Below are 24,574 nucleotides of genomic sequence, written 5' to 3'. Positions count from 1 at the left end.
TATATTTTCTTAAATGAATACGTTAAGAGAAGCTATCACATTTTATGTAATTAACAAAATATTCCTGAATAACAATATCCGTTTGATGCAGAATTTTTATTAAGTATATTTTTCATACTTTTTTCATTATTTTGTATTAATTTAAGTCAAAATAAGTGTAAAATATTATATTCAGCATTTTAATAGTTTATGGTTATGAAATGGTTATCTCTTGACCTATGCTCTCTGTATGTATCTCCATGTGCCATGAATGTATCTCATGACCTGTTAAGGCAGAAGCCTTAAAGGTCAAGAGATTCCAAACACGGCTTACTTCATAACAATAATTTTTAAAATTTGCAGTGATTTAGAATTAAAAGAAACAATTATCCATAATCGAAATTTCTTTAATTTATCAATTAGTGATAAATTTTTAAATATGAATGAAAAAAATTTCTTCAAGCAAATTATTTTGTATTTTAGTTCAAATATAATTCCGATAATCTAACATATTTTTTTACTAACTATTAACTTTTTTCTTATAATTAAAAAGTTCTAAAATATATTTTTGCTTGTAGTTAGAGCATCAGAAAAAAAAATTATGTAAAAAGGGACAACGGTGACCCATCTGCGTCAAAGGGCTACAACCCAAAAACATGTCTTATCAAATTTTAAAAAAAATTAATAAATAAATAATATTTTAAAGTGAGATAAAAAAAACATATTTTGAGAAGACAATGATCGAACCACAAATGCTGCTTTTTTAGAATCGTTTCCATTTGAAACTTATAATACCGGCTCACAAAGAATCTATCAAGGTTGCAGATTCTTGTAATAGGTCGTATGCATTTCAAAATATAAAAGATTACTTAAACTAATTATCGATATAAAATATTCGAACGGAACTTTTTGTATACTCATATAATTAGATTAGACTTAATCTGGGGTAAAACTTAAATTTTTAGTTGTTTTGAATTCAGAAGTTGCGTCGAAAGAAGTTGAAATTATAACTATATGAAATTAAAATTGTTTATAATTATAACATATTTAGCTTTTTTCGGGCTAAATATGTTATAATTTCAACAAAAAAAAATTTATTCTTTATTTTTTATAAATTCTATCTTTTCATTTGTTTTAATTAAAAGTGTCATGAAGTTCCTATGTAATGGGCAATAATTCATCTTAAAATAAGAGCAATTTAGGTAAAATATTTTATTTTTCCTCTTTTTTTATTTAATATTTTTATAATCAAAAAAGAGAATCTTTTCAAAGAATGTATATTTTTAAAAAATAGAATAGTTAAGCTGCTTAAAATGTATAAAATCGTTGTACAAAATGTACAAAATCGTTGATTTTGTCATCAATTTTTTATTCTGATAATGCAATTTTTTTCAACAATGACTAATTCTGCGAAATTAAAGGAAAATTCAGTGTTTTTTTTTTATGAATCAACCTAACATTAACTTTGGTCTGAAAAAATTTGCATTTGAATACATATTTAGCTGTGAAACCATACTGGTTCAATATTTTTAAAATGTCTGGGCAAGTTTATGACTTAAATATTAGAAGACAACAATTTTATTGGTGTCGGATTTGTATGTTGTGCATTTTATTTAGGAATGACAGTAGAATTTGATATAATTATAATATTTTGTAGAACTAAAAACGATGAAAGTTAAAATCTATATTTTCCGTGCCTGAGATGTGATTCTTCATTAGAAATTGATAAATTCCAAAGATACAATTAGTATATTTATTTGTGGGCAAATAAAAGAAAATAATTAAAAGGAAAATTAAATTTGAATGAATTAAAACCGAATTTTTTAACGTTGAAAAAAATCAAACTGAAATCTAAGTACTTTTTTGGTTGGAGGCAGTCTTATACATTTGAAGCAACACCATCTAATAAAACCCACAAAATTTATGAGCAATGTTAAATTATGCTTTCATGATAAAATATTTATGAACAATGTTAAGCTAAAAAGTTAATCAAATTTAACTTAAGTTACTGACAGACATCTTCGATAATCTTATTTCATAATAATTCAAAATATATTCAATAATAATAATAAAACGTTACAAACAGTTATTAGAAATTCCGCTTCTGCGTGACATTATATTTAGATAAAAAGAAAGATTTATAGTAATTGTTTTTAAATTTTTTCATTCCCGCATTTAGTTCTATTGATGCAGATAAAAATTCAAAGAATAAAATTGACAGCACAGAATGGGTTATGTTTGTGTTGGACCTATCTTTGAAACTCTATTTAGAATTTTTTTAAACTTCATATTTTTAGTCATAATTATGAATAGTTTCAACTCATTTACATGAATATTCAGAATCAAGAGTCCTTGTGAATTTGCTACTTTTGTGTTCACAAACCAAAGTACTACTTAAAATAATTTCTATTTTTGGGGAAAACAAAGACTGTAAAACTTCTAAACTTTTTTCCATTACTTAATTGCTAAAAAACGATTTTTTATTGCATTTTAATTAAAACATCTCTTTTGTGCCCCATTACATTGGGCAAATTAACAATCTTCTTTTTAAGACACATATTTTTCATTCATGCTTTGAAACCGTTTCCTAATGAGTTTTAGTATTTTTAATTATATTCAATAGTTCAGTTAAATTTCCGTAATAAAAAATTTAATAAATCTTTTCTTCGATTTCATTCAGGTCATCGGGTTCATAGATCTGGTCTGACTTCGTCAGGCCAGAAGAGGATAAGCAACAACAACAACTTAATAAAATTATGATCTCTAATTATTCAAAATAATAATAATTATTCAGAAGACAACTGACACTAATTCTGCTTTCTAATTATAAATATATCACAATTCATAGTTATAGATTTGCATTATGATCGATAACAATCTTATGAATGCTTTTACGTACAGTTTTATTATTATTTTTTTTTTAAATCTTTCCTTTTAATGTAGGCAGTAATTTGAAATTAATCTCGGTATTCTCAATAAATTAAACTTCCTTTAATAGATGGCAGCACCATAACTTAACTTGAGTTTAATAATATCAAAATTTTTCTCTTTTTTTCCCACGAATGCATTTGAGATTATGACAATAATATTTATTTAAAACTAATTTTGAAATGAATGAGTGACTGAAATTTCGAATAAAATTAAGAAATTTGAATAAAGAAATATTTTTGGCCAGGATTATTTTTTCACAAAAAAGTGTTTTTGGTCATATTTTATATATTTTGTTCTAGAAATTGATAAGGGAAGCGGTTGGATCGGCAGACCATGTTGTGGTATTCCTCAATCTGAGAAGTGCAAATTAGCCTGTTTACAGGTAAGAAATACCTCTACATCCCTTACCTATATTGATTTTTTTTTTTTTTTTTTTTTTGTTTGCTGATATAATTAAAATAGGAAGCAACATTGCACCTCGTGACACCTGAAACTTTCTTCTCGAATTAGAAAGTAATGAAATTTTTTAAAATTTTGTTTACTTTTGTATAAGATAAAGTATTAAATATTACATTCACTCAAAATAACTTATCTGCTTTGTTTAAGTAACATTATTTAAATTGCTTTACTTGCATATATTTTTATCAACCTTTTTAAAATAGTGGCTTTCATACAAACGTTGCGAGTTTTTTTTTAAATTTTAAATAACATAGGAAGTTTTCTTATGAAAATTAAGAAAAAATCTTTATTTCTAAACAAAGTCTTTAATGGCTTAAAATAATTGAAAATTCCCCATTAATTAATGGCACGTTGCATGATAACACTTTTGCTCTACCAGAGAGAAATTTGCTGTTATTATATACTGACATTTATTTAAGCACAGTAATGTCGCTGTATTACTGTCTGATTTTCTTTACATGGTTTTATCTCAGCGGTATATGCGTCATTATATATTACTTACAGACTGTATATGCCTATTTTTTTAATAATTTTAGTTTTTCATTTTGCTTTTGTTTATTTATTTATTTGCAGCCTTAATTGAGTCCCTGTATCTTTTAGGCCCAGTCTGTTTTAGATCTTACTATAGCTTGCCGTAAAAGTGATGAAATAGCTTTTTACACTTGCATTGAAAAACAAGAAGGTGAGTGTAAAATTGATATCCAACTTTATTAAAATTAACAATGCTGTAGTTAAAAAAAAAGCATTTTTACATTAGCTTTTTCCTTAAAGGCTCACTTTTTTTCCCTTTATTTAAAATCGCTTTATAAAAAACATTGTTTTTTCTTCTGTAATTCTTTTTGTTTACTGCTTTTAATTTTATTATGACTTTCAAAAGCATTTGCAAATTAAAATAATATGAAAATAATCCATATATTTGATTATACAATTTTCTAAACTCTCATTACTTTTTGAACAAACAGAATTATTGTCAAAAGTATTAAAATTGGTCCAGATACAATTTTTTTAATCAATATTTTATGATGTGGGGACCGATTTGAGAAAGTCGGAGCCAGCAGATTATTAAACTATGATAAGTCAGATATTTTTTGGCCCATTTGGATGCAATTTTCTACAATGTTCACTAAAAAACGTGTAGTTAACATAAAATTAAGACAATTTTGATAAATTAATCAAAGTACCGGGTCAAATGCACACAAACAGCCAGGTCATACCAGGTAAGCATCGATGACATTTCCAGTCATGATGTACTGTACCACTGCTTACAGTTTAACCCATAAATTCAGAGACATTATTCATCTCCTGTATATTCATTTTGTGGCTTATCATTATCCACATTTGTTGCTTGGTATTATTTTACAATGAGCACTACATTTAAAAACTGAAATTATTTTTCAAATCTTCTAAATGGATAAAAATATAGATTTTAACAAATTCTACACTCTGCTCTGAATAACTTTTAACCTATTTTTGAAAATTTAAATACTAGGATGCAATCGTGAGGGCCCCCGCCTAAGTATAACTTCCTAAAATGCAAAAGAAATCGGATGAATAGCTTCTGAAAAATGACATATATATTTCAAAAATGATATATATATTTCAAAATATATTCAAAAATATTTCAAATATATATGACATATATATTTCAAAAATATTTATTTTTGTGCATTTTCATTTCCTGGAACTATTTACTATTTTTTTTATTTATTTATTTATTTTTTTATTTAAAAACATTCACTTTAAGAAAAGTAAAATACGCAAATAGTAAAAATGACGTCTTAGGAGTTCAAACATTTAATAAATTTTCGGTCTGAACTACGGGGAACAAATCTTCCAGATTGCGGTTGCATCCTATGCTTTGGGAGTCATAAATCCAAATTCCATCAAAGAAAAAAAAGGGGGATAAGGTTAAATATTTCTGAACATCCCTAAGGTATCTTATAAGCAAATTTTAAATGGGCCTCTCAAATCAAAAAGATAGAATCTATTTAATATGTAAATATCCAATCATTAGGTCGAAAACTTTTTAGGGTGTTTAATGTTCTTGTTATTATGAGCTCTGTGCATTTGAATCTTACTATTTTAATCTTTATTTATGTCCAGCTGGTGAGAGATGTTGCAAGAATGCTCAAACGGAAAACTGCTTAGAAGCTTGCAAGAATGTCTTCTCTGATGCCTTCACTCCAACCAAAGTCGTAAGAGACGCTTACCACAAACACTGTTCAGAAGGTAATCCTCGTATACAGCAGTGCATCCACACATACATCAGCGTCACTCCAGCAGACAATCCATTCAAAAGTAAGAAGGGTTTATATTTCTCCTCCAGTTGTTTTAGAATATTGTTTAATAGTAACAAGATATCGCCCATTTGTATATATTGCTCTTCCTTATGGTATAGGAAAAATAAAAACACTAATTCCTGCTGCCTAAAGTGGGAAAAATCTTAAAACCTGTTTGATTTTATATTGTTAAAACCGGCGTTGAACAGCCGATCCTATTCTGAGTTTACAACTATCAGTGTTAAACTCCATAGCCTTGTCATTTTAAATACAATCCAGAAACAAGGGAACCCCTGCATCAAGCATTGGGAGAAATTTGCCTTCGTGGGGAACTTTTTGATGGAACTAATCCGCATTTTGCGTTACATGGAGAAGAAAACCTTCCATGGTTAGATTGACAGCAAGGGGACTCTAACCCATCATCCGTCTACCACTGAGGATATTTTACGTCAGCACTGTGGTCAGTGCAAGCCTCATGCAGAATTCATTTCGACCAGCCATCGCTGGTATTCAAACCGAGGTCACCTCATTGGGAGACGAGTGCTCTATCCCCTTAGCGTACCAGGCTCAAACCTGTTTGATTAATGGAAGAAACAGAGAGGAGTTGAAAGAATTGATTATTAAAAAACGTCTCCAAGTTTCATAAGGAAATCAAACTCGTTTTGTATCCCACCTTTCTCATAAGTGATTCGGCAGTTTTTGTTTCCTGACTTCAATATTAAATTGTAACCCCTATGTAGATACTATTTTGCATACATTTTTGACAAAGATTCTTAAAATAGATATAATAAGGGTGGCTATTGCGAAATAACAGGCTATTAATCAATGTCTCATCTATAATGATAAAAATTAAACCTAAGGAAACACACATTTCTTGCTATAGAATATCAGGTCAAAACACAAAGTGTGACGGTGTAAGTTAATATAATAAAATATATTTAAAAAAAAGTATAAGATATGTCTGACTTATCACCCAATCATTAGAGAACTCGAAATTAGAAGAAGTACAAATTTATTATAATATACAATAAATTCAAACAGATTTTATATGATTCATTACTTTTTATTTTCAGACATGCATTGTTGTGAAAAATCTCCTAATTTGCGATGTCGGACTGTGTGTAAAGAAGCACTAAGAACTGAAACAACCGATCAAGATATCATTGATGTCCTCAGTAGGAGTGAATGTGGAAATCCACTTCCACAAGTAAGATTTGTTTTCCTAGTTAACTAGGCTTTAGAGCACTAAGCTAGTTTGTAAATACTGAATTGAACTATGCTTTAGTTCACTTCAGTGTTTACGAACTCGGAGGAAAGGTAAGGCATATCAAAGATTGAAAGTCATCGTACGCCTCTCAGTGATCTCTTATTATAAGTTCTGGCTCCTTTTGAACCGATACTTTTATTAACGAAAGTCATCTTAATTTTATATCTTCAGGGCCCGACTTAGCCCAGGGCAAAAACTTCTTTGGGGACCCTTCTCTGCTTCACTATACTTCAGTAATGAAGAATCGAACTTTATATGGATGTATTTAAATTTTTGGCCTCATTATATATATTTAACAATAAATTTTACTAGAACATAAAATAGCAAGAAAGGCCCCTTCCTCCAACGGTCAGACGAAGTATCGTTCTGTCCATTTTATTGATTTTCTGACAATTTTATGTTCGTCACGCCGAATGTAGTTTTCTGATTGTTAACTTTGTCACCTGGATGCGAAAATTCATATCCTTATCCTTGCTGACATTAAAGCGGAATTCAGTTAAATTTTTGCAATGACGATGGCTCAATTAAGCCAATCAGAAGCCCATATTTTTGTAAACATATCGCATTTCGCAATATGTAAAAGTACAGGCTTTTCATTAACCAAATTTGTCATTGCGAAAATTTAGTCGAAATCCGCCCTAGAAAACCATGGATTTACGAAATATATATTTTTTGCGTTCACTATAGATTAATGAAGAAGCTAACTTAAAACTGGTGGATTTTACACTGTATATTTTGTTTAAAATATTCATTAAAGAAGTATTTTCTATTCGATTTGAGGGCCCCTTCTGATGTGGGGGCCCGGGGCAGCTGCCCCTTACACCCCTGAATTAGTCAGGCTCTGTATATCTTTCAATGATTTTCATCGAAAATTGCATTTAAACAGGCTAAAGTGCCGATATTTAACCCTTTAGTAACCGAATGAGTGAGCTATATAAATTTGTCACCAAATCAATACAAACATCTATCCTGAGCCGATTTGAATACCATTTTTGGCTATAATCATTGAAAGATATTAAATTAAGATTGTTTAGATGCATAAAAGTGTTGGTTTAAATGCGCATGAACAGTCAGTCCATATAATGGAGAGGCTCCTTTCTACTTCCGATTATATTTTCTGTCAAGGGTTGCTCTGCAATTTTCAATCCTTATGATGTGCTTTATTTCTCCTTCCCCCTCCAAATTTGTAACCGCTGTACTTTTTCACTCTGCTTATTTCATTTATGAATTTATTATATAAATGTAACATTTTTATATATTTCTACAAGCTGCTGAAGGAGGGTAAGCTAATTTTTATCTATTGTAATTTCATAACTGAAGTGCTTAGAGGAAGAACGTGTTAGATAACGTTTAAGTGAATTTGAGGAAACTAGCTTAAAACTAGCTATGTACAGAAACCCGTTAGAAAAATTTCATTGAAAACTGATTTTTAAAAACTTAATGGGAAAAGACAATGTTTTAGACTCAATGTGAGATGTTCCGCAATTGCCGCTCTTAGTATATATTTTTTAGAATCTTTCTTAAAAAGTGAGTAAAAATATATATTTTTGAGGTCACATCAATATTTAAGCGAGGAATAACATTAGAATTAGATTAATCTCTATTGAGGAAGACGCTATTAAAAACATCAAAATCGTTAGATTGTCATATAAAAAGCCAAGATGTTTTGGTGTTTCTACTCCTGCTTTCCTCAATAGGGATTCGTCAGATTTTGATAACATTTTTGCTTTTTCCTTTGATTTACTTCATTTCTGTCTAGAAATATACATATTAGAGGTAGTTATTATATTGCACCCCGAATATATAACCTAGGGAGTTGAATGTTTTCAAAATATCACTTAACGTGTTCTTTTATTAAACTCTACAGTTTATTTCATTTTTTTTTCTTCATTTCAAGCTTAATATTTTTATTAATTTTCAGTAGAAATACTTGGTATAGTATTGATATATATATTTCTTTTATTTTAATCTTAATGCGCTTGGTAATTTTAGACATATGTGTAATTTAAATTAATAAATAACAACCTATAAAAGGAGTGTCACTAATAAAAACGATTAAATTTCACATCTCAAAAAGAATCCCCCGATTCGAAATTGGTATTGGTCTTAATTACAATCGGTTCTGAAGTATTTATTATACTAATTATACAGAAATCGTTATCCCACTTTCTGAATTATTATACCTTATTCAAGTTCGGATAGCATCGTTTCCATCGTTTCGGATCGTTTCCATCCAATCATTAAGGTAATCAAGCTCTTAATTATTTTAATACTGAGCATAGCTTTAATAATGACCTGCGATTAACGGTTTTTTCTTTCCCGCTTAAATATCAATTTATCTACACTAATGTTTATATAATGTACTCTATTTGCTTTATTTCATGAAACAAGAAAAAAAAATTTCCTTTCATTAAGAGTTTTTCTCTTGTAAAGATTAGATTTAAAACTTTGCTAATATTTTATTTTGTTATCTAGCTAAACAAGTTCACACAAATATATTTATAAAAGAAACGTTGTTTTTTTTAATTGTATAGATTACTTATGAATTCTTCACTAAAATATTAATTACTCAGGATAGGTTATGGCAATGTTTCCTAATCAATTCAGCAGCCAATGAACCTGGAGGTTCACTTATTCAATCAGAAAAAGTCGGAATGGACAGTGCAAAGTTGCAGTGTTGTTTTCGAGCTGCCACAGTCAACTGCCAAAGACTTTGCATTGAGGTAAGTCTATACATGTATCCTGCCATAGTGCAATAAATATGTATCCTGGCATATCTTTTTCCATAACATTTCACTAATTATTGTTTCATTAATGATTTCAGACTTTTAGTAATCAGTGGACAAGCAGTTGGAGTGATTTTGACCGCATTTGTCAGTATCAATTGGCTGAGTCCGAAATGATAAGATGCTTGACTGAAGGTAAACTAAATAGCTTAACATTCAGCTTTCAGATAAATGTAAATTTTTATTTAAAAAAAAAAAAAAAAAAAACGTAAAATATTAATTACTATTGATAACTGACTTTAACAAAATCTTTTTTACCAAAGCAATAAAATTCATGAACATCTATTTTTTACATAATTTAGCTATCAATTGCTCAATTAACCGCCACTCATATCTTCGATATAGATTGTGTGTTTAGTGGCAATTTATCACTTTCATGATATTTTTTATTTACTCTCGTATGTAACTTTCCAATTACATTGATGGAAAATTAAAAAAATAAATAAATTAAACAATAAAAATACAATCGTATGAGATTGATAAATACAGGACTTTTCAAAAATTTAGACATGTTTACTATTTTTTCTGCATTGTTTTGATTTATCTAATACAAGGTATACTGTGTTATGGCAAATATTTTAGTTTTAAATACAAGGCTTTCCCATTAGTTACAATAGCTCTATTGTTTATGACATATTGTATTACTTTTTATAAAGGATTCTTATCGAATATTTTAACAAATATGTTTTGAATGATGCCATTGATAAATACATGACTTTTTTGTAAATTTAAATAGCTTTAAAAAATTTTGTCAACTCTTTATTTTTTTAATGGAGTCTTTTCTGATAATGAACTACATATACTATTTAACTGGAGGCAGTGTCGCATTTATTTTGACAATTTTTTAATGTAAGATTTTTTAAACAAATTATTTAGTGTGATTTTATTTATATGTATTTTATAGATATCATTGATAAATACATGACTTTTTTATAAATCTAAATAGCTTTAAAAAAAAAATTTTTTTTTGGGGGGGGAGGGATTTGTTTATTTAAATCTGAAAGAATAGGGTAAACTTAGTGCTATATAGACTAAAGTGGAAAATAATGTAAGGTAAAGTAGAAAACAATGACATGAATAATGTATGTTTATGTACTTGACTTACGCTTTATTCACTTTAGACTTATTTATTTTTATAAGAGTCTTTTCTGATTTTTTAGCTGCACATACTATTTTATTTCAGAATTTGTTTAATTTACCAATTTTTTAAGTACACTTTAGCTTTTTAAAAAATATTAATATATTTTTATGTATATGTGTTTTATTGATGTCATTGATAAATATATAAATTTTTGTTAATTCTAAATAGTTTTAAAAAATTTTATGAATAGCTTTATTTTTTTAATAGAGATTTTTCAGCTATATTGAAGAACATATTCATTTCACCAATATTTTATAGTATCTTCAGCTTTTTAAAAAACTATTTAGTATGGTTCTATATACATGTATTTTACTGTTGATTTTTAGTGGATGAGCCATGTGAGCTCGGTTGTGAAGGAATGAAATATTGCACAAATTTTAACTTTCGTCCCACTGAATTGTTCAGAAGTTGCGATCAGCGTGCAGATAAGGCGGCTCAACATGACATAGAGCACTGGGAAAATGGAATTATACACCTGCCCATGATGGAAATACCAGTCCTGAAAATTTCTCGTTGCCATTCTGAAGTGTGGAAAGCCATTGCATGTGCCTTGCAAATAAAACCTTGTCACCCTATAGCTCACATCAACAGGATATGCAAGTAAAAGATGTTTTGAGCCGAATCTAGATGAATTTGTATATCATTAACTTTTTTATAATGTTTATTAAACACAGCGTAATTCACTTATTTACAGGGCTGACTGCATAGATATACTTAACAGCTGTGTGGACAGAAGTCGTCTACTCCACAACCAGAATCCGGTCACCCTCTGTGAGATATTATCGCCTCCTGGAAATGATACTCCTTGCATATCTCTTTCACCCTACCTCGGTAAGCTTTATTGTAAAGTTTTATAGTTTCCATTTGCATAGTAGTTTACAGGGTGTCCGAAAAATATGGAAACGATCTAACATCTGGAGACGTTTGCATTGAATAAAAATAGAGTAAAATATTTTGAAAAGATGTATATCATGATATTTATACAGTTTTGGATTCTCTAGAGATATTTACCCAATTTGACCTACTTGTTTTTTTGCATTTTGGTTCATAGATGGCACTGCAATCGCTATCTGAAAACGGGGTATATTTCTTAAAATGGGGATGTTATGTATTATAAGCTATTTCATAGCTTAATTCTCAACGCAGCTAACGAATAACTAAACTTTACACAAACTATTCAGTTGTTGTTGTTGTTAATTTACGTCGCACTAGAGCTGCACAATGGGCTATTGGCGACGGTCTGAGAAACATCCCTGAGGATGATCTGAAGACATGCCATCACAATTTTGATCCTCTGCAGAGGGGATGGTTCCCCCGCTTAGGTAGCCTGCACGCAAAGTCGAGCACTTTACGGTAGAACAGTTTAACGAGGACCAATACCGCGCACCCTTGGTCCCTACGCAGACTGATCCAAGTGGTCACCCACCCGCACACTGACCGCAGTCAGTGATGCTTGACTACGGTGATCAGCTGGAAACCGTGTCTTAACAATCAGTCCACTGCGGGACTTCATATTTTGAAAAAACCTGTATGAAATACTCTTGATCCCCTCACCATCCTGAAAGACTTTCAGTATCATCCATAGGGCAAGAAGTCAGAATGGTATGTTTGACATTAAATATTATTGAATGCATTTTTTGAAAATTATTTCAGAAGTAGATTTTGAGAATTTAGACCAGGTGTGTATTTTTTGGTCATTTCTTTACTTTTTAGACACCCTACCTTATACGTGTTTCTATAAAGAGGTTCAACTTATATATTCTAAATTGCTTGAAATTATGTGATTAAAAAGTTCCTAATTAATGCCCTTAAATACTTACTTAGAATAAATCTAATTAGAAATTCTTACTTACAGTTGAGAGTAAACATACTCAAACATCTACGGAAGTTAGTCATCCATGTAAGCCAAATCAATGTAGTCCAAATGGTGTTTGTATGGTAGAAAGGAATTGCCGTATTGGACAACCCTGCCGTTCATATGCGTGTGTTCCTGGTAAGATAATTGTTTTATCAATTCAAATTTTTTATTAGAAATGTGTGGCACACATATAAATATTTCTTAAATTATAAGGTTTAAAAATATACAAACGAAAAATTACCTTTAAAACTAATAAAACTTGAATTAGTAAATAAAAAAAAGGAAAAATACTGAAACAATTTTACCAAGTTAAAAAAAATTGACTTCTGGCACCCTGATAAATGCCTGATCCAAACAATAGACAAGAGGAATGTCATTTCATCGTTTTGCCATTTATATTTTTTCTGGTAAATTTTATTTTATTTTATTTTATAACCGTCGTTAAGCAGCCAACCTAATTTTGACTTTTATATTTTTTCTAGTAAATTTTATTTCCTTTTATAATCGTCGTTAAGCAGCAGACCTAATTTTGGCTTTCCGAATACTAATATTCAACTCTGTAGCCTTGTAATTTTGATCCCAATACAGAAGACAAGAGAACTACTTAATCAAGTACTGTGGTAAATTTGTCCTCGTGGAGGACTTTTTAATGGAACTAACCCGCATTGCGTACATGGAGAGGAAAAAAGCGAAAACCTCCCACGTTTTGCCTGATGGAAAGGGCCCTCTAACCCATGATCAGCCTACCACGGAAGATATATGGTCGGTGCGAGTCGGGTGCGGAATTCGTATTTACATTGTCCAGCCATAGCTGCGATTCGAACACAGTGCACCTCATTGGAAGATGAGCGCTCTATCCCCTGAGCCATCAAGTCTCTATTGGCAAATTTGACTTTAGTTATAATACTACTACAGCAATAACTTATTACATTTTTACAAATAATTTTTTGTATCGACTGGAAATCGAACCCGGTTCGCCTCATTGGAAGGCGAACGCTCTATCTCCTGAGCCGCCGCGCATCCGACTTGCACCAAACCACAGTGCTTACGTGAAATATCCTCAGTGGTAGAAGGATCGTGGGTTAGAGTCCCCTTGCTGTCAGGCTAACAGTGGGAGGTTCTCATGGTCTTCCTCTCCATGTAACGCAAATGCGGGTTAGCTCTATCAAAAAGTCCTCCACGAAGGCAAATTTCTCCCAATACTCGCGATCCAGGAGTACCCTTGTCTTCTGGATTGGGATCAAAATTACAAGGCTACGGAGTTGAACATTAGTAGTCGTAAACCCATAAAATTGGGTCAGCTGTTCAACGACGGTTATAAAAAAAAAATTATTTTTTGTAGAAAGGCACTTTACGGTTGAACAGTTCGTTCACCCACTTTCGGCCCCTTCACAGACTAGGCTAGATCTAGTGGTCACTTTCCCACAGCCAGTGATGCTTGACTTCAGTGACATACTGGAAATCTTGTTATGATCAGTCCACTGTGGGAAAAATCGAAAATCAATTATACTACTCTGATTTAATTTTTCGCAAATTACAAATCGAAATTTCTTTCGAATTCATAGATGGCGTCAAGCAAATGTCGTGAATTACGTTTTAATGATATCATTGAACAAAAATTTGTCTTATCACACCCTATTTTAGTGAGAAAAATAATTGTAAAAAATAACAAAAATAATAGTAAAAAATTTAAGAAAAATACCACTTCAAAGCAATTGTGTTATTCAGAAGTATACAGGTATTATATCTAGTACAAATGCAAAATTTTATTTCTTTTTATCTAGGTTGCCGCATGGGTGACATGTCACAGCTCATCGTACCTAGAAGTTCATATGTCAGAGTTCCCAGCAATACTCATGGACCTCGTTGCCACATGGTTTGCTATTGTAATCAGGATAATCTTTTGGAAGATTGTATGACACAACCCTGTTTAAGCACAGAGCATTGTTGGCATGAGGGAAGGAGATATAGTGAGTCAAAAACATAAAATAAAATTTTCTTACACTATATAGAAACTTTTCAATATTTACCTAGTGAGGAAACCAATAAATTTAATGTTGCCTATTACACATGTGTACCAATACACAATACTCTCTCTCTGTTTTTGTTTATACAGAAAAAATGATTTCCAGAACTTTTTAAAAAGTAAACAAGTTTATTTAAAAAAATCATTCATTAGAAAAACTACAAGAAATCATTTTGTTTCATTCTTTGCTTTCAAATGTGCAAAACTTTATAGTGCTTTTATAAAAACCTTTCAACTCTGTTTGCAAAAAAATAAATGAACAAAATAGATAAAATAAAAATAATAGGAGTTTTATCTCAATGGAAATAAAACTGATGGCAGAAGAAAATTTGATAACACTGAGAACAGGAAACAGTTATATTTTCTGTTGCTCAAGTGTAAATTAATCTGAATAGATTATATAAATTATTTTATAGAAGAGTCATAGGTTATTATAGTTAGTTACTATTTGATTTATTCGATAGAAAATTCATAGGATATAATTTAATGAATTGTAATATATTTTCTGCAGTATAATGAATTGCAATACAGTATTTAACTTTCAACACTGTTTCCGAAAAATAAATTAAAAAAATAGATAATATAAAAATAATAACAGAGTTTTATTTTAATGGAAATAAAACTTCTAGACTGATGACCTGCATGGTGGAAGAAAATTTGATAACGGGAAACAATTATAATTTGTTGTCTAAGTGTTAATTACCTTGTATAGGTTATGTAAATTATTTAATAGAAGAGCCATAGGTTATAGTAGCTATTCAATGGAGAAGTCATAGGTTATAATTTAATGAATTGTTTTTGCAGATCATAATACACAATTCAAAGCCGGCTGTAAAACTTGCTTTTGCTATGATGGTGAAGTTACCTGTTCCCCTCAGATATGCAGCACTGGTAAGTTCTAATTGTTTTAATTTTTTTACCCATTACTTTGGTGGTATAGAGCCTCAAATGCTTAAGTTAATTTTCAGCTATTTGCCACAGCTTCTTTGATGTCATTTTGTCTTATTCATTGATCAGTAATTTTTTAAAAGACTCTAAATTTTTCTGGAATTAAAACCATCGAGTGGTTTTTGCAAATGAAGAGAAGTTCCACACACATAGTTTAAATCTTTTAATCAAAACGCCATTTATTTAGTTTATCTCTGTTCATAGTATTATTTTATCATACTAAACTGACAATGGTCCCAACTTCACAAGCAAATTTCTTCATGGAAACCATTGGATTTTTTCAACAAACTTTTTAATGAATATATTGTTTGTGATAATGGTAAAAGAAAAATATTGCATCTTTACTTTCCCAGGATAGTTGGATAGTCTTGTTTATAATTAGATTTCTTGACTAGCTTAACTTGCTTTCAAATGATACCATAAAAATACAGTAAGGAGACAATATCACTTTTAAATTTCTAGAGACATTGCAACTTCAAAATTGCTTTTTATTTGTTTGCTGCACAAAAAGCAAATAAATACCAAGATTGAACATATAACAAAAAATATGAAAAAGCGGAGACTTAAATATTATTCTGTTGTGTTAAAATCGGTTTCTTTCTTCTTTTTTTTTTTTTTTGCTTTGATAACCAAATGATAAGATTAATTGGTTATCAAATGAAAAAAATAAACATCAAATTCTATAATGTGACTAATAACGTTATTGTTTTTAAAACTACATCTGAACTTGCAATCTTAGATCTGTTATTTATGGAAAGTTTGAACATTGGAATGATTTTAAATGTAAATTATATTTACCTTTGTTGTAGGTCTACCATGTAACTGCCAAGATCATTATGTTCCAGTTTGTGGAGCTAATGGCAAAACTTATCCAAGTGCATGTCTGGCAAGGTGATAAATTTTTCTTTAAAGTTCTTACTCTTTTAATTTTTTCCCCGCAATCTAAAGATTGTTCAAATAAAAAGTAGACTTCACTTAAAAAATATAGAAGAAATAGCAGGACCAACCATCAGTTTTTAAAGATGTAGAATAACTAATAACTACTTTGCATCATATCACTGAAAGTAAATGTAAAATCATGCTAAGTTAGTTATGTCCATAACTGTAGTTCAATTCTTTGTGGCAGAAAATGAAGATAATGTAGATCATCGAAAGCTTAATGTTGAAATAAGACAAACGGCTGTGCACAGATAGCATAAACTTTTTGTGAAAGACTTGCATCGAAATTCAATCTGCCTAGATCCAGGCTAAAAAATGCCATTGATTCCACTGTTGCTATTGACGAGATGATTAAAGGTAATCAAAAAGTTATGACTAGTGACATCTGTGCAACCTTTTTATCTTTCACCATGAAATGGTGGAGTCACCTTCTGCCTCTACAAATTTTAGTTTTTTGCTTTGATTTGTTCTGGGAACATCCATTTCAGCTTGATTTTACATTCACATGCTCTTGTGTGAACTAGTTATTCAATTACAAGCAGTTTGCTTTGTATTCCTATTCCCTTCCCTTATTGCAAAATTGAATGGTGGAACTGCTATCACTACTGTATTTCTGATGCTGCTATATAAGATATAATTTTTATTATTATGCATTAAAGCATGAATTTGAGTTTCCACTTTAATGTGATATCTAATTAAAAACTATAGCTTTGTTTAGTAGCAAATTTATTATTCACACAACACACAATTTTGAATTTATATGCATAATAAATGTTTTATGCATTTATAATCTTAAATCTTATTACATTGTAATAATTTTGTACTTCTCTTTTAAAGGTGTGTTGGACTTACAGACGACCAGTTTGAGTTTGGTGCTTGTTATGATTCTGACCCATGCAGTCCCAATTCCTGCCATCCTTACCATAGGTAACTATGCTATATTAACTATATCAGTTTGAAACTAAATTGATAGATACTGTGTTAGTGTTGTTAATTGATACAAATGGTTGTATTGATACACTGGAAACTATCACTAATACTATTTGAAAATGCATTGATATCTTGCATTTAATTAAAAATGAAAGTTTAAATTTGAAAATGATTCTGAAATGTGACATGTATCTAATAATTACTGAAAATTGGATTTCTTTTTCATTGACTTTTTATCATATTGGCTCATTTGAAATGGTTTGTAAAATAAGACTGATCAAAATACATTTAAGGTAAAATAATAATGGTTGCTGGAAAACAGCTCTAAGGAGAAAATGAATTAAAAGGCTAAACTCATCTGCAGAAATACTTTCCCTTGTTTGCTCACACTTAACCTTTTTGTGTTTCATTACAGGTGTGTTCCTAAGAAACGAGTTTGCTTGAGTATTAGACACCGAAGTTGCAAGCAATATGATTGTGGTAAGTTAAGCTAACTTTGGTTGACTTCTTCTTACAACTTTTGATTTTTATTCTAATTCAAAATTATGCTTACAGTGAACATGCAACACAATTGCAACCAATTACCAAAGTTCCCTGTGTGTGATACAGATAATGTAGAGCATCCTAATATATGTTGGATGTTACAAAGAAGAAAGTCACTTGCATATTATGGGAAATGCATGGTTAGTATACATGTACTTTCTTGTAGCTTCTTTTTCAGTTAGATTGGTTTAGTTAAGGTAGCTTTAATGTATATCAACCCAGTGGCATACATAGACTTAGATATCCCAATGGGCCCTATCACAGACCTAAATTTTTTTAAATTTTAATATGAAACAAAAATATTATCAAGATACATTCAGGTATTTAAAGTCATTTATTTTATTTTAATTTAAATTATTTTAATATTAATTAATAAGGAATTAATAATTGTGATAGAAAGGTGGAATTTAGAAAAGTACTAAATTGGAACATTGTATGCACTTAACAATTTACCACATTTAAATGAAATTCATCTTAATAATACGTGAAAATGATTTACTTTATTATAAAAATAATTCAGAAGTTTAATTAAGTGTTATTATTATTTGAAAAGTAAGTTAAAAATATATCTTGTAAAAATTTTTTTTTTATAGTAATTCATATGTAGGAATGCACAACATTTTCTTGAATAAAGGGCAATATAATGCTCTGTTGAATGTTATTTGATATAAAACCTATGCAATAATCTACATTTTCATTTTAACCCTTTATATCTTAACACCCTCAATTGGAGAAAAAAAAATTTAATATATTAGAAAGTATAAGCACATAAAAATAAAAAAAAATTATATAATTAATTATTTAATTTGATTAAAGATTTATTTAAAAAATGATTTGTTGCATTTCTACAATATTATTCAAAATGACAAAATATTGGTTGTATTATTTCTGCAAACATTGCAAAAAATAATATAGAGATTTAATATTCAAAAATTTCAACCCAATTCAATTCATTCATTTCAATACAAAATTTCAATTTGAATGCCATTCCTGAAACATCAAGCGTGCACAACTTAGTCAGGAACAAATTGAATTGCAATTCTAAAAATCACCTCAGTATCGCCAAGTAGTAGAAAAAGTTGGGCAATATATGTTAAAAGTAATGTTGCTCTTATATTGCTGAAATCGTCCTTCAAAATTTTCTTATTAAGATGTATACGCTTTTTGTGTTTGTTTCAAATATGCAACACAATAACATAAAAAATAAACATTTAATTTTTTTCTCTCTGTTTAACAAGTTGTGATAGAGAACAGAAACCGAGAAACATGAAGTTGTGGTAGTATTTCATTCAGGATAGAATTTCTTTAGAACTGTTTAAATAAAAGTAACACTTTTTGAAAGTCTTTCTAAACCACCAGTTAGTTAAACCAATATTTACCAAGCATTTTCACCTCGAAAATAGGTAATCATTGAGCTACTGAATTTTGGGTTGACAAGAGACCCTAGTAAAAACTAGAAACTTAAATTAGCTAGGAGTGTAAAAATTAAGGTACATAATTATTTAATACTTGCACAAAAAGAATAAGAAATTTAATAGGAAAAAATGTTTTCTTAGAAGTAAGTTATATTAGAAGATAGCAGTTATATTAGAATTGTTACCTTACAATAAAATATCATTGTTAATTATAGAAATGTCATATGACTTTTATGTTGTTTTTTATATTTTAGTCGCATTGTCGGGGGACAGGTTTGGTGTGTGGTCACAATGGGGAAACCTATGCTAGTGAATGTGCAGCCTGGGCTGAAAGAGTCTCAGTTGATTATAAAGGAGCTTGTGCTGCAGTTGGTTCGAAAGGTAAGTTAAAATGTTTAGTTTAGCATTTCGTAGATGAGTAGTCATAATTTTTGAAATACATTGTGGGCAAAATAAAATCTAAAAAAGTTGCTCTGAACAATTTTTGGCATTATAAAATATTCTATTATAAAATAGCATTTCCTTGAACCTTCCTCCATTCTGCTCTTTTCTTTGCAATTGTTCTCCAGTTAGTAATTCTTAGGATCTGATCTTAGGCCTACTTCTAACTCTAGCTCACATTGGTTTGTAATTAAAGATCTTAAATGTCAAGAAGGAAGTTTTTGCCAGATGTGAGCCACAAGCTTTAAGAGACTTATTTTGATGTATTTGTTGATATCAGCTTCCTTGAATAGTTTTACATTCCTTAATTATAGATCAAATTAATTATTGATTTATATCCAATTATGGTTTTACATTCTTTAATTATTGAATTAGTCAATAATTAAAGGATCACAGCTATCTAAAAACTTTAATATCATATATTTTCAATTTAATAGCAAAACAAATAGGAAAGTTATGCCATTTGAAACAAATTAACACAAATTGTATATTAACCATTGCTTGAATCTGTAAATGAATTTTTTTCATAACAATTTTTTTAAAGGCAGTTATTTAAATTTCTCAAGAAATGTCTCTGAAAAAATTAAGTACAAAAATACTGTTCAGATTTTTCAAACTGGTCTCTGTTTTTATGAATTTTCATTATTGAATCATCGACAATTAACTTTTTTGTTCAAAAACAGTTTTTCTCATAACTGTATTAGCTATAATAAATTTTTTTAGAAAAAATCATTTATATGTTCTAAAAACATTAAATAAAATCTAAACTTTTTTTCTAGTTATGGGTAAATTTAAGGAAAAAATCACAAAATATACTTTTCCTGATGTAAAATCAGTTGGACTGTGTTAAAGATATGATGCAGTTCTAAGTTTAAAGAGGACATTAAAAGCAGTGCAATGTGTTACACCTCCCCCCCCCCCCCCCCCAAAAAAAAAACTATTGAAGCCATCAAAAATAAAGTTTCATACTTTTCTTACAGATGGAAAATATTCACGTTGTGGTGGTATTAAATGTCCACCTTTGCCTTCAGAAGATTGTACCAAAGTTTTTCCACCTGGTGGTTGCTGTCCAATATGTGGTAAATATTTTAATTTGTATTCATTATTACATTATTTTAAAATCAGATATAAATATGCAGTCCAACAAGATTTAAAGGTACTCAATCTATCAAATATCTTATTATACTTTTCCTACAGCTGGACTTTTTATAGCATTTATTTTTAAGCATAAATTTACAATAAGTCTAATTCCCATTCTAACAAGTATTTATGAATTAAGTGTATTTTTTGATGAACAAGTGACAAGTTTTGTTTACTTAAAATTTTTCTTATTTAACTTTATACACTTTTAAATATATGAAAACGAAAACCGAATCACCATTTCGAGGACTTAACCTTATGGCAGAAATCCTACTGATCCAAAAAAAATTAAATAAATAAATAAATAAAACCATTAATTTTCACATATGTATTTTCCACAGATTACATGTTAAAAAAATAATGAAAAAATGATGAATACATCATAAACTGATGCGGAGAATGTGCGAAATTTTTTTTCCATCAAATAAAAACATCTGTTTTTCTTGAAAATTAAAATACATTAAAATGGTGATAATTTGAACATAAAATGAAAGTAAAAATTTGCAATTATTATGCATTTAGTAATTATTCTTTTGAAACGAATTGTTACCTACTCATAGATGATGGTGATGTCTCTTATTGATCGAATTTAATTCTAAAATTAAAAATAATAAAAAAAAAAAACCTTTTTACCATAAACAATTTAAGTCATGATTTTAAAATAATTTTCAGTGTTATCAGTTTCAAACTTTCGTTGAATAATAAAATATGATAATTAGTAGTTCATTGATATTAACAAAGTTTAAAATCCTTAAGTTCATAATAATTAATAATTTAATGGTTTTTTGTTTAGAAAATTATAGGAAAAACTAGAATAAAAAAATTTATAAAAATTGCAAAATGGTGGTTTTATTTTATTACCTAAAAAAAGTTTCATACTCATTTTTTATTGAATGAATAATTTTTTTAGAGTTAAAAAGAATGAGCCATTCAAAAATATAAACAGACTGACTAAACAATAAATTAACTTTGAATAATAAGGTTAAAACAATAAAATCATCACTTTTGTCTTAAAAAGTATAAACAATTTTTTGCTTTTTAAATAATACTATTATAAAAATTTATTTCGTCAGCAATAAAACAGTTCCTTTTGTGGTATACTATTTCCTTTTTATTCAAATTTCTGTTATGCATTTGTCACTATTTAAAAAAAAACTTTTTTTAATGATTATTCTCATTGTCTGAAAGATAATTGAGAGTTTGATTGTCAGTTATATATATAATATATATTTTGATCATTAGTCAAATAAATCATAATAACAAACAAAAGTACTTTAAATATTCATGTCCTTGCTTAAAAGCTTAATATTGTGTGTTAAACTTAGAATTATAAAACATAAAGAAGCATTGATAAATGTTCAAAACAAACTTCAAATGAAAAATAATTTTATTTCTCAACAAAGCAAGTTTTGTTATTTTTATGACTTTGAAAATATTTAATGTTTTTGTTATCTACTTGACAAAAACTTTTTATTTGTTTGGATTTGAAAGTGTATTCCAAGCTTTTCCATTGTCTATATAATTTTAAAATTATGTATGTATTTAATATGTTAAGAATAAGCCTTAAATGAGCATAATGAAAATTTTTTATAAAGAATTTAAAAAATTGTACATTTATGTCCATTAATTCAGATCTAAGACTAAAGATATTAGAATGAGTAGTCATTATTTAAATTTATTAATTCATTAACAAATTTAATATTTAAGTTTTTAATAAATTTAAGAATATTAATTTATTTTTAAAGACAAAAATCTTCTCACCTACTTTAATATGCTAATGAATTAAAAATAAATCATAGCCTCATAAAAAATAAAATCTTGATATGACAGATTTAAATATTTTAGAGCATTCTTTATTATATTAGACTACTGAATTAAAATTATTTATTACAAACAATAGTTAGTGGTATAAATTAGATTAAATATGTATACTTAAACTGGCCTTTTTTTTCACCATCAAGACTAATTCCATAAAAAAGCATGAAATCCTGCCACAAGCAACAAAGCATGCAATTTACATAATAAAACACATCTAGTGATCATGTTTCTTAGTTCTAAATCATATCATGCCAGAGAAGTTATCGACAATGTCAATCTTCATCTATCAAAAGGCAACCCAAGATAAAATCGAGTTAACATGTCTTATATACTAGTAAATTGATATTTAACAATCATTGTCGTAGTTATGCCATCTCCCCTGCCAGAATTTTATCGGAGATGGAATTCGATGAAAGGATATCACTAGTTGCCGTATTTGTAAAAAACTGGGAGAACTTGGTATTAAGGTTAGCGGATTTTGAACGTGGTTGGTGAAAGTTGTATTAAGGTCACCGAACTTAGAGTGCTGGTCGTGAGATCTGTATTAAGGTTTTGGTTGTGTGTCTAATCTTGCATGTGTTGCTATTAACAGTCAAGTGTGTGCAAGATTTGTTTGCGAGTAAATGTGACTGAGAAGCAACAGGACGATGACACAGTCACAAATAGCAAAAGTTAACTGTTCAATGTGGACCATCCATCGAAATGGATGTGGACGAAACGTTTGATGTAGGTGAGTTCATATGATTTCCACTGGTCACCAATGTGGGGAGAGTAGAAATACACTATGTCAACCTTCATCTATCAAAACGTACCTCAGGATAGAATTGAGTTAGAATGTTTTATATACTATTGAATTGATGTTTAATAATCATAGTGGTAGTTAGGCCACACCATAAATTTATAAACTGCTTTTCACAAATGGTTTAATTTGTTCTAAAAATAGCTTTTTACTTTTGCAGGTGCAGCACTTAGACTGCTCTACAGTCAAAAATTATCAGATGCCTCTGTAGAAGCTATTCGAGATGTGGACCCTGTTGTAATTCAAACAATTGCGGAAAAAATAAGAGAACATGTTAAAGTCACAGAATGTGAAGTGTTTGCATATTTGAGCTTAGAATCCGACATCATAGTCCTAGTCATGGCTATTACTGATAGCCCAACAAAACTACAAGTTGAAGCATGTGTGCGTGAAGCTGAGAAGCTTCAAGCTTTAATTCAGCAACACAGCCCAACACTACTGACAGAGCTGCCATTGTCGTTTTTCACGACAGCCATGATGCTAGATCCAGTCACAGACAGTGCAATACAGTTGACTTTTAATCAAACTTACTTATTAGTTTTTCTATTAATTACAGTGATTACATATCACATACAAAGGACTTGAAAAAGTATGAATTCTTTTTTCTTTTAATTGCTCATGCCAAAACAAACTTCTGTACATATGTATATAAAAGTTGAGAGTGTAAATACTTATTTGATGACGTGTGTTCCTATTATACATAAAATTTTGTAAACAAAATGAATTGTGATATAAATAAATTATTTTTACGACTGTTTGAAACATTTTCTGGTTCTTTTTAATGATGTGTTTTTGAAACTTATAAGAAAAACATCAATATTTAAGAAATAAAAATATATATATACATTATAAAATAAAAAAACAATTTCTAAATG

At 29.2% G+C, this 24,574-nt stretch overlaps 1 protein-coding gene across 1 annotated transcript in view; it reads left to right on the top strand.

The window, feature by feature from the left end:
- LOC107453496 (reversion-inducing cysteine-rich protein with Kazal motifs) overlaps positions 1–24,461 on the top strand; it is an 84,075-nt gene extending 59,614 nt beyond the window's left edge. The window contains exons 5-22 of the mRNA XM_043038986.3: positions 3,210–3,292; positions 3,970–4,051; positions 5,473–5,667; positions 6,722–6,855; positions 9,489–9,638; positions 9,740–9,836; positions 11,169–11,442; positions 11,537–11,673; positions 12,698–12,835; positions 14,485–14,670; positions 15,531–15,617; positions 16,484–16,565; positions 17,451–17,540; positions 17,959–18,023; positions 18,099–18,226; positions 19,756–19,882; positions 20,923–21,021; positions 23,860–24,461. Coding sequence (XP_042894920.2) covers positions 3,210–3,292; positions 3,970–4,051; positions 5,473–5,667; positions 6,722–6,855; positions 9,489–9,638; positions 9,740–9,836; positions 11,169–11,442; positions 11,537–11,673; positions 12,698–12,835; positions 14,485–14,670; positions 15,531–15,617; positions 16,484–16,565; positions 17,451–17,540; positions 17,959–18,023; positions 18,099–18,226; positions 19,756–19,882; positions 20,923–21,021; positions 23,860–24,284 — 2,579 coding nt within the window. The 3' untranslated portion in view covers positions 24,285–24,461. The remainder of the gene's footprint in view (positions 1–3,209; positions 3,293–3,969; positions 4,052–5,472; positions 5,668–6,721; positions 6,856–9,488; positions 9,639–9,739; positions 9,837–11,168; positions 11,443–11,536; positions 11,674–12,697; positions 12,836–14,484; positions 14,671–15,530; positions 15,618–16,483; positions 16,566–17,450; positions 17,541–17,958; positions 18,024–18,098; positions 18,227–19,755; positions 19,883–20,922; positions 21,022–23,859) is intronic.
- Positions 24,462–24,574: the final 113 nt, after the last annotated feature.

Source organism: Parasteatoda tepidariorum, chromosome 2 (genome assembly GCF_982258835.1).
Source record: "Parasteatoda tepidariorum strain Cologne lab strain chromosome 2, Ptep-v5.0, whole genome shotgun sequence".
NCBI lineage: Eukaryota > Metazoa > Arthropoda > Arachnida > Araneae > Theridiidae > Parasteatoda > Parasteatoda tepidariorum.
Note: the sequence above shows the minus strand (reverse complement) of the source record. Positions and strands in the feature narration are given on the sequence as shown.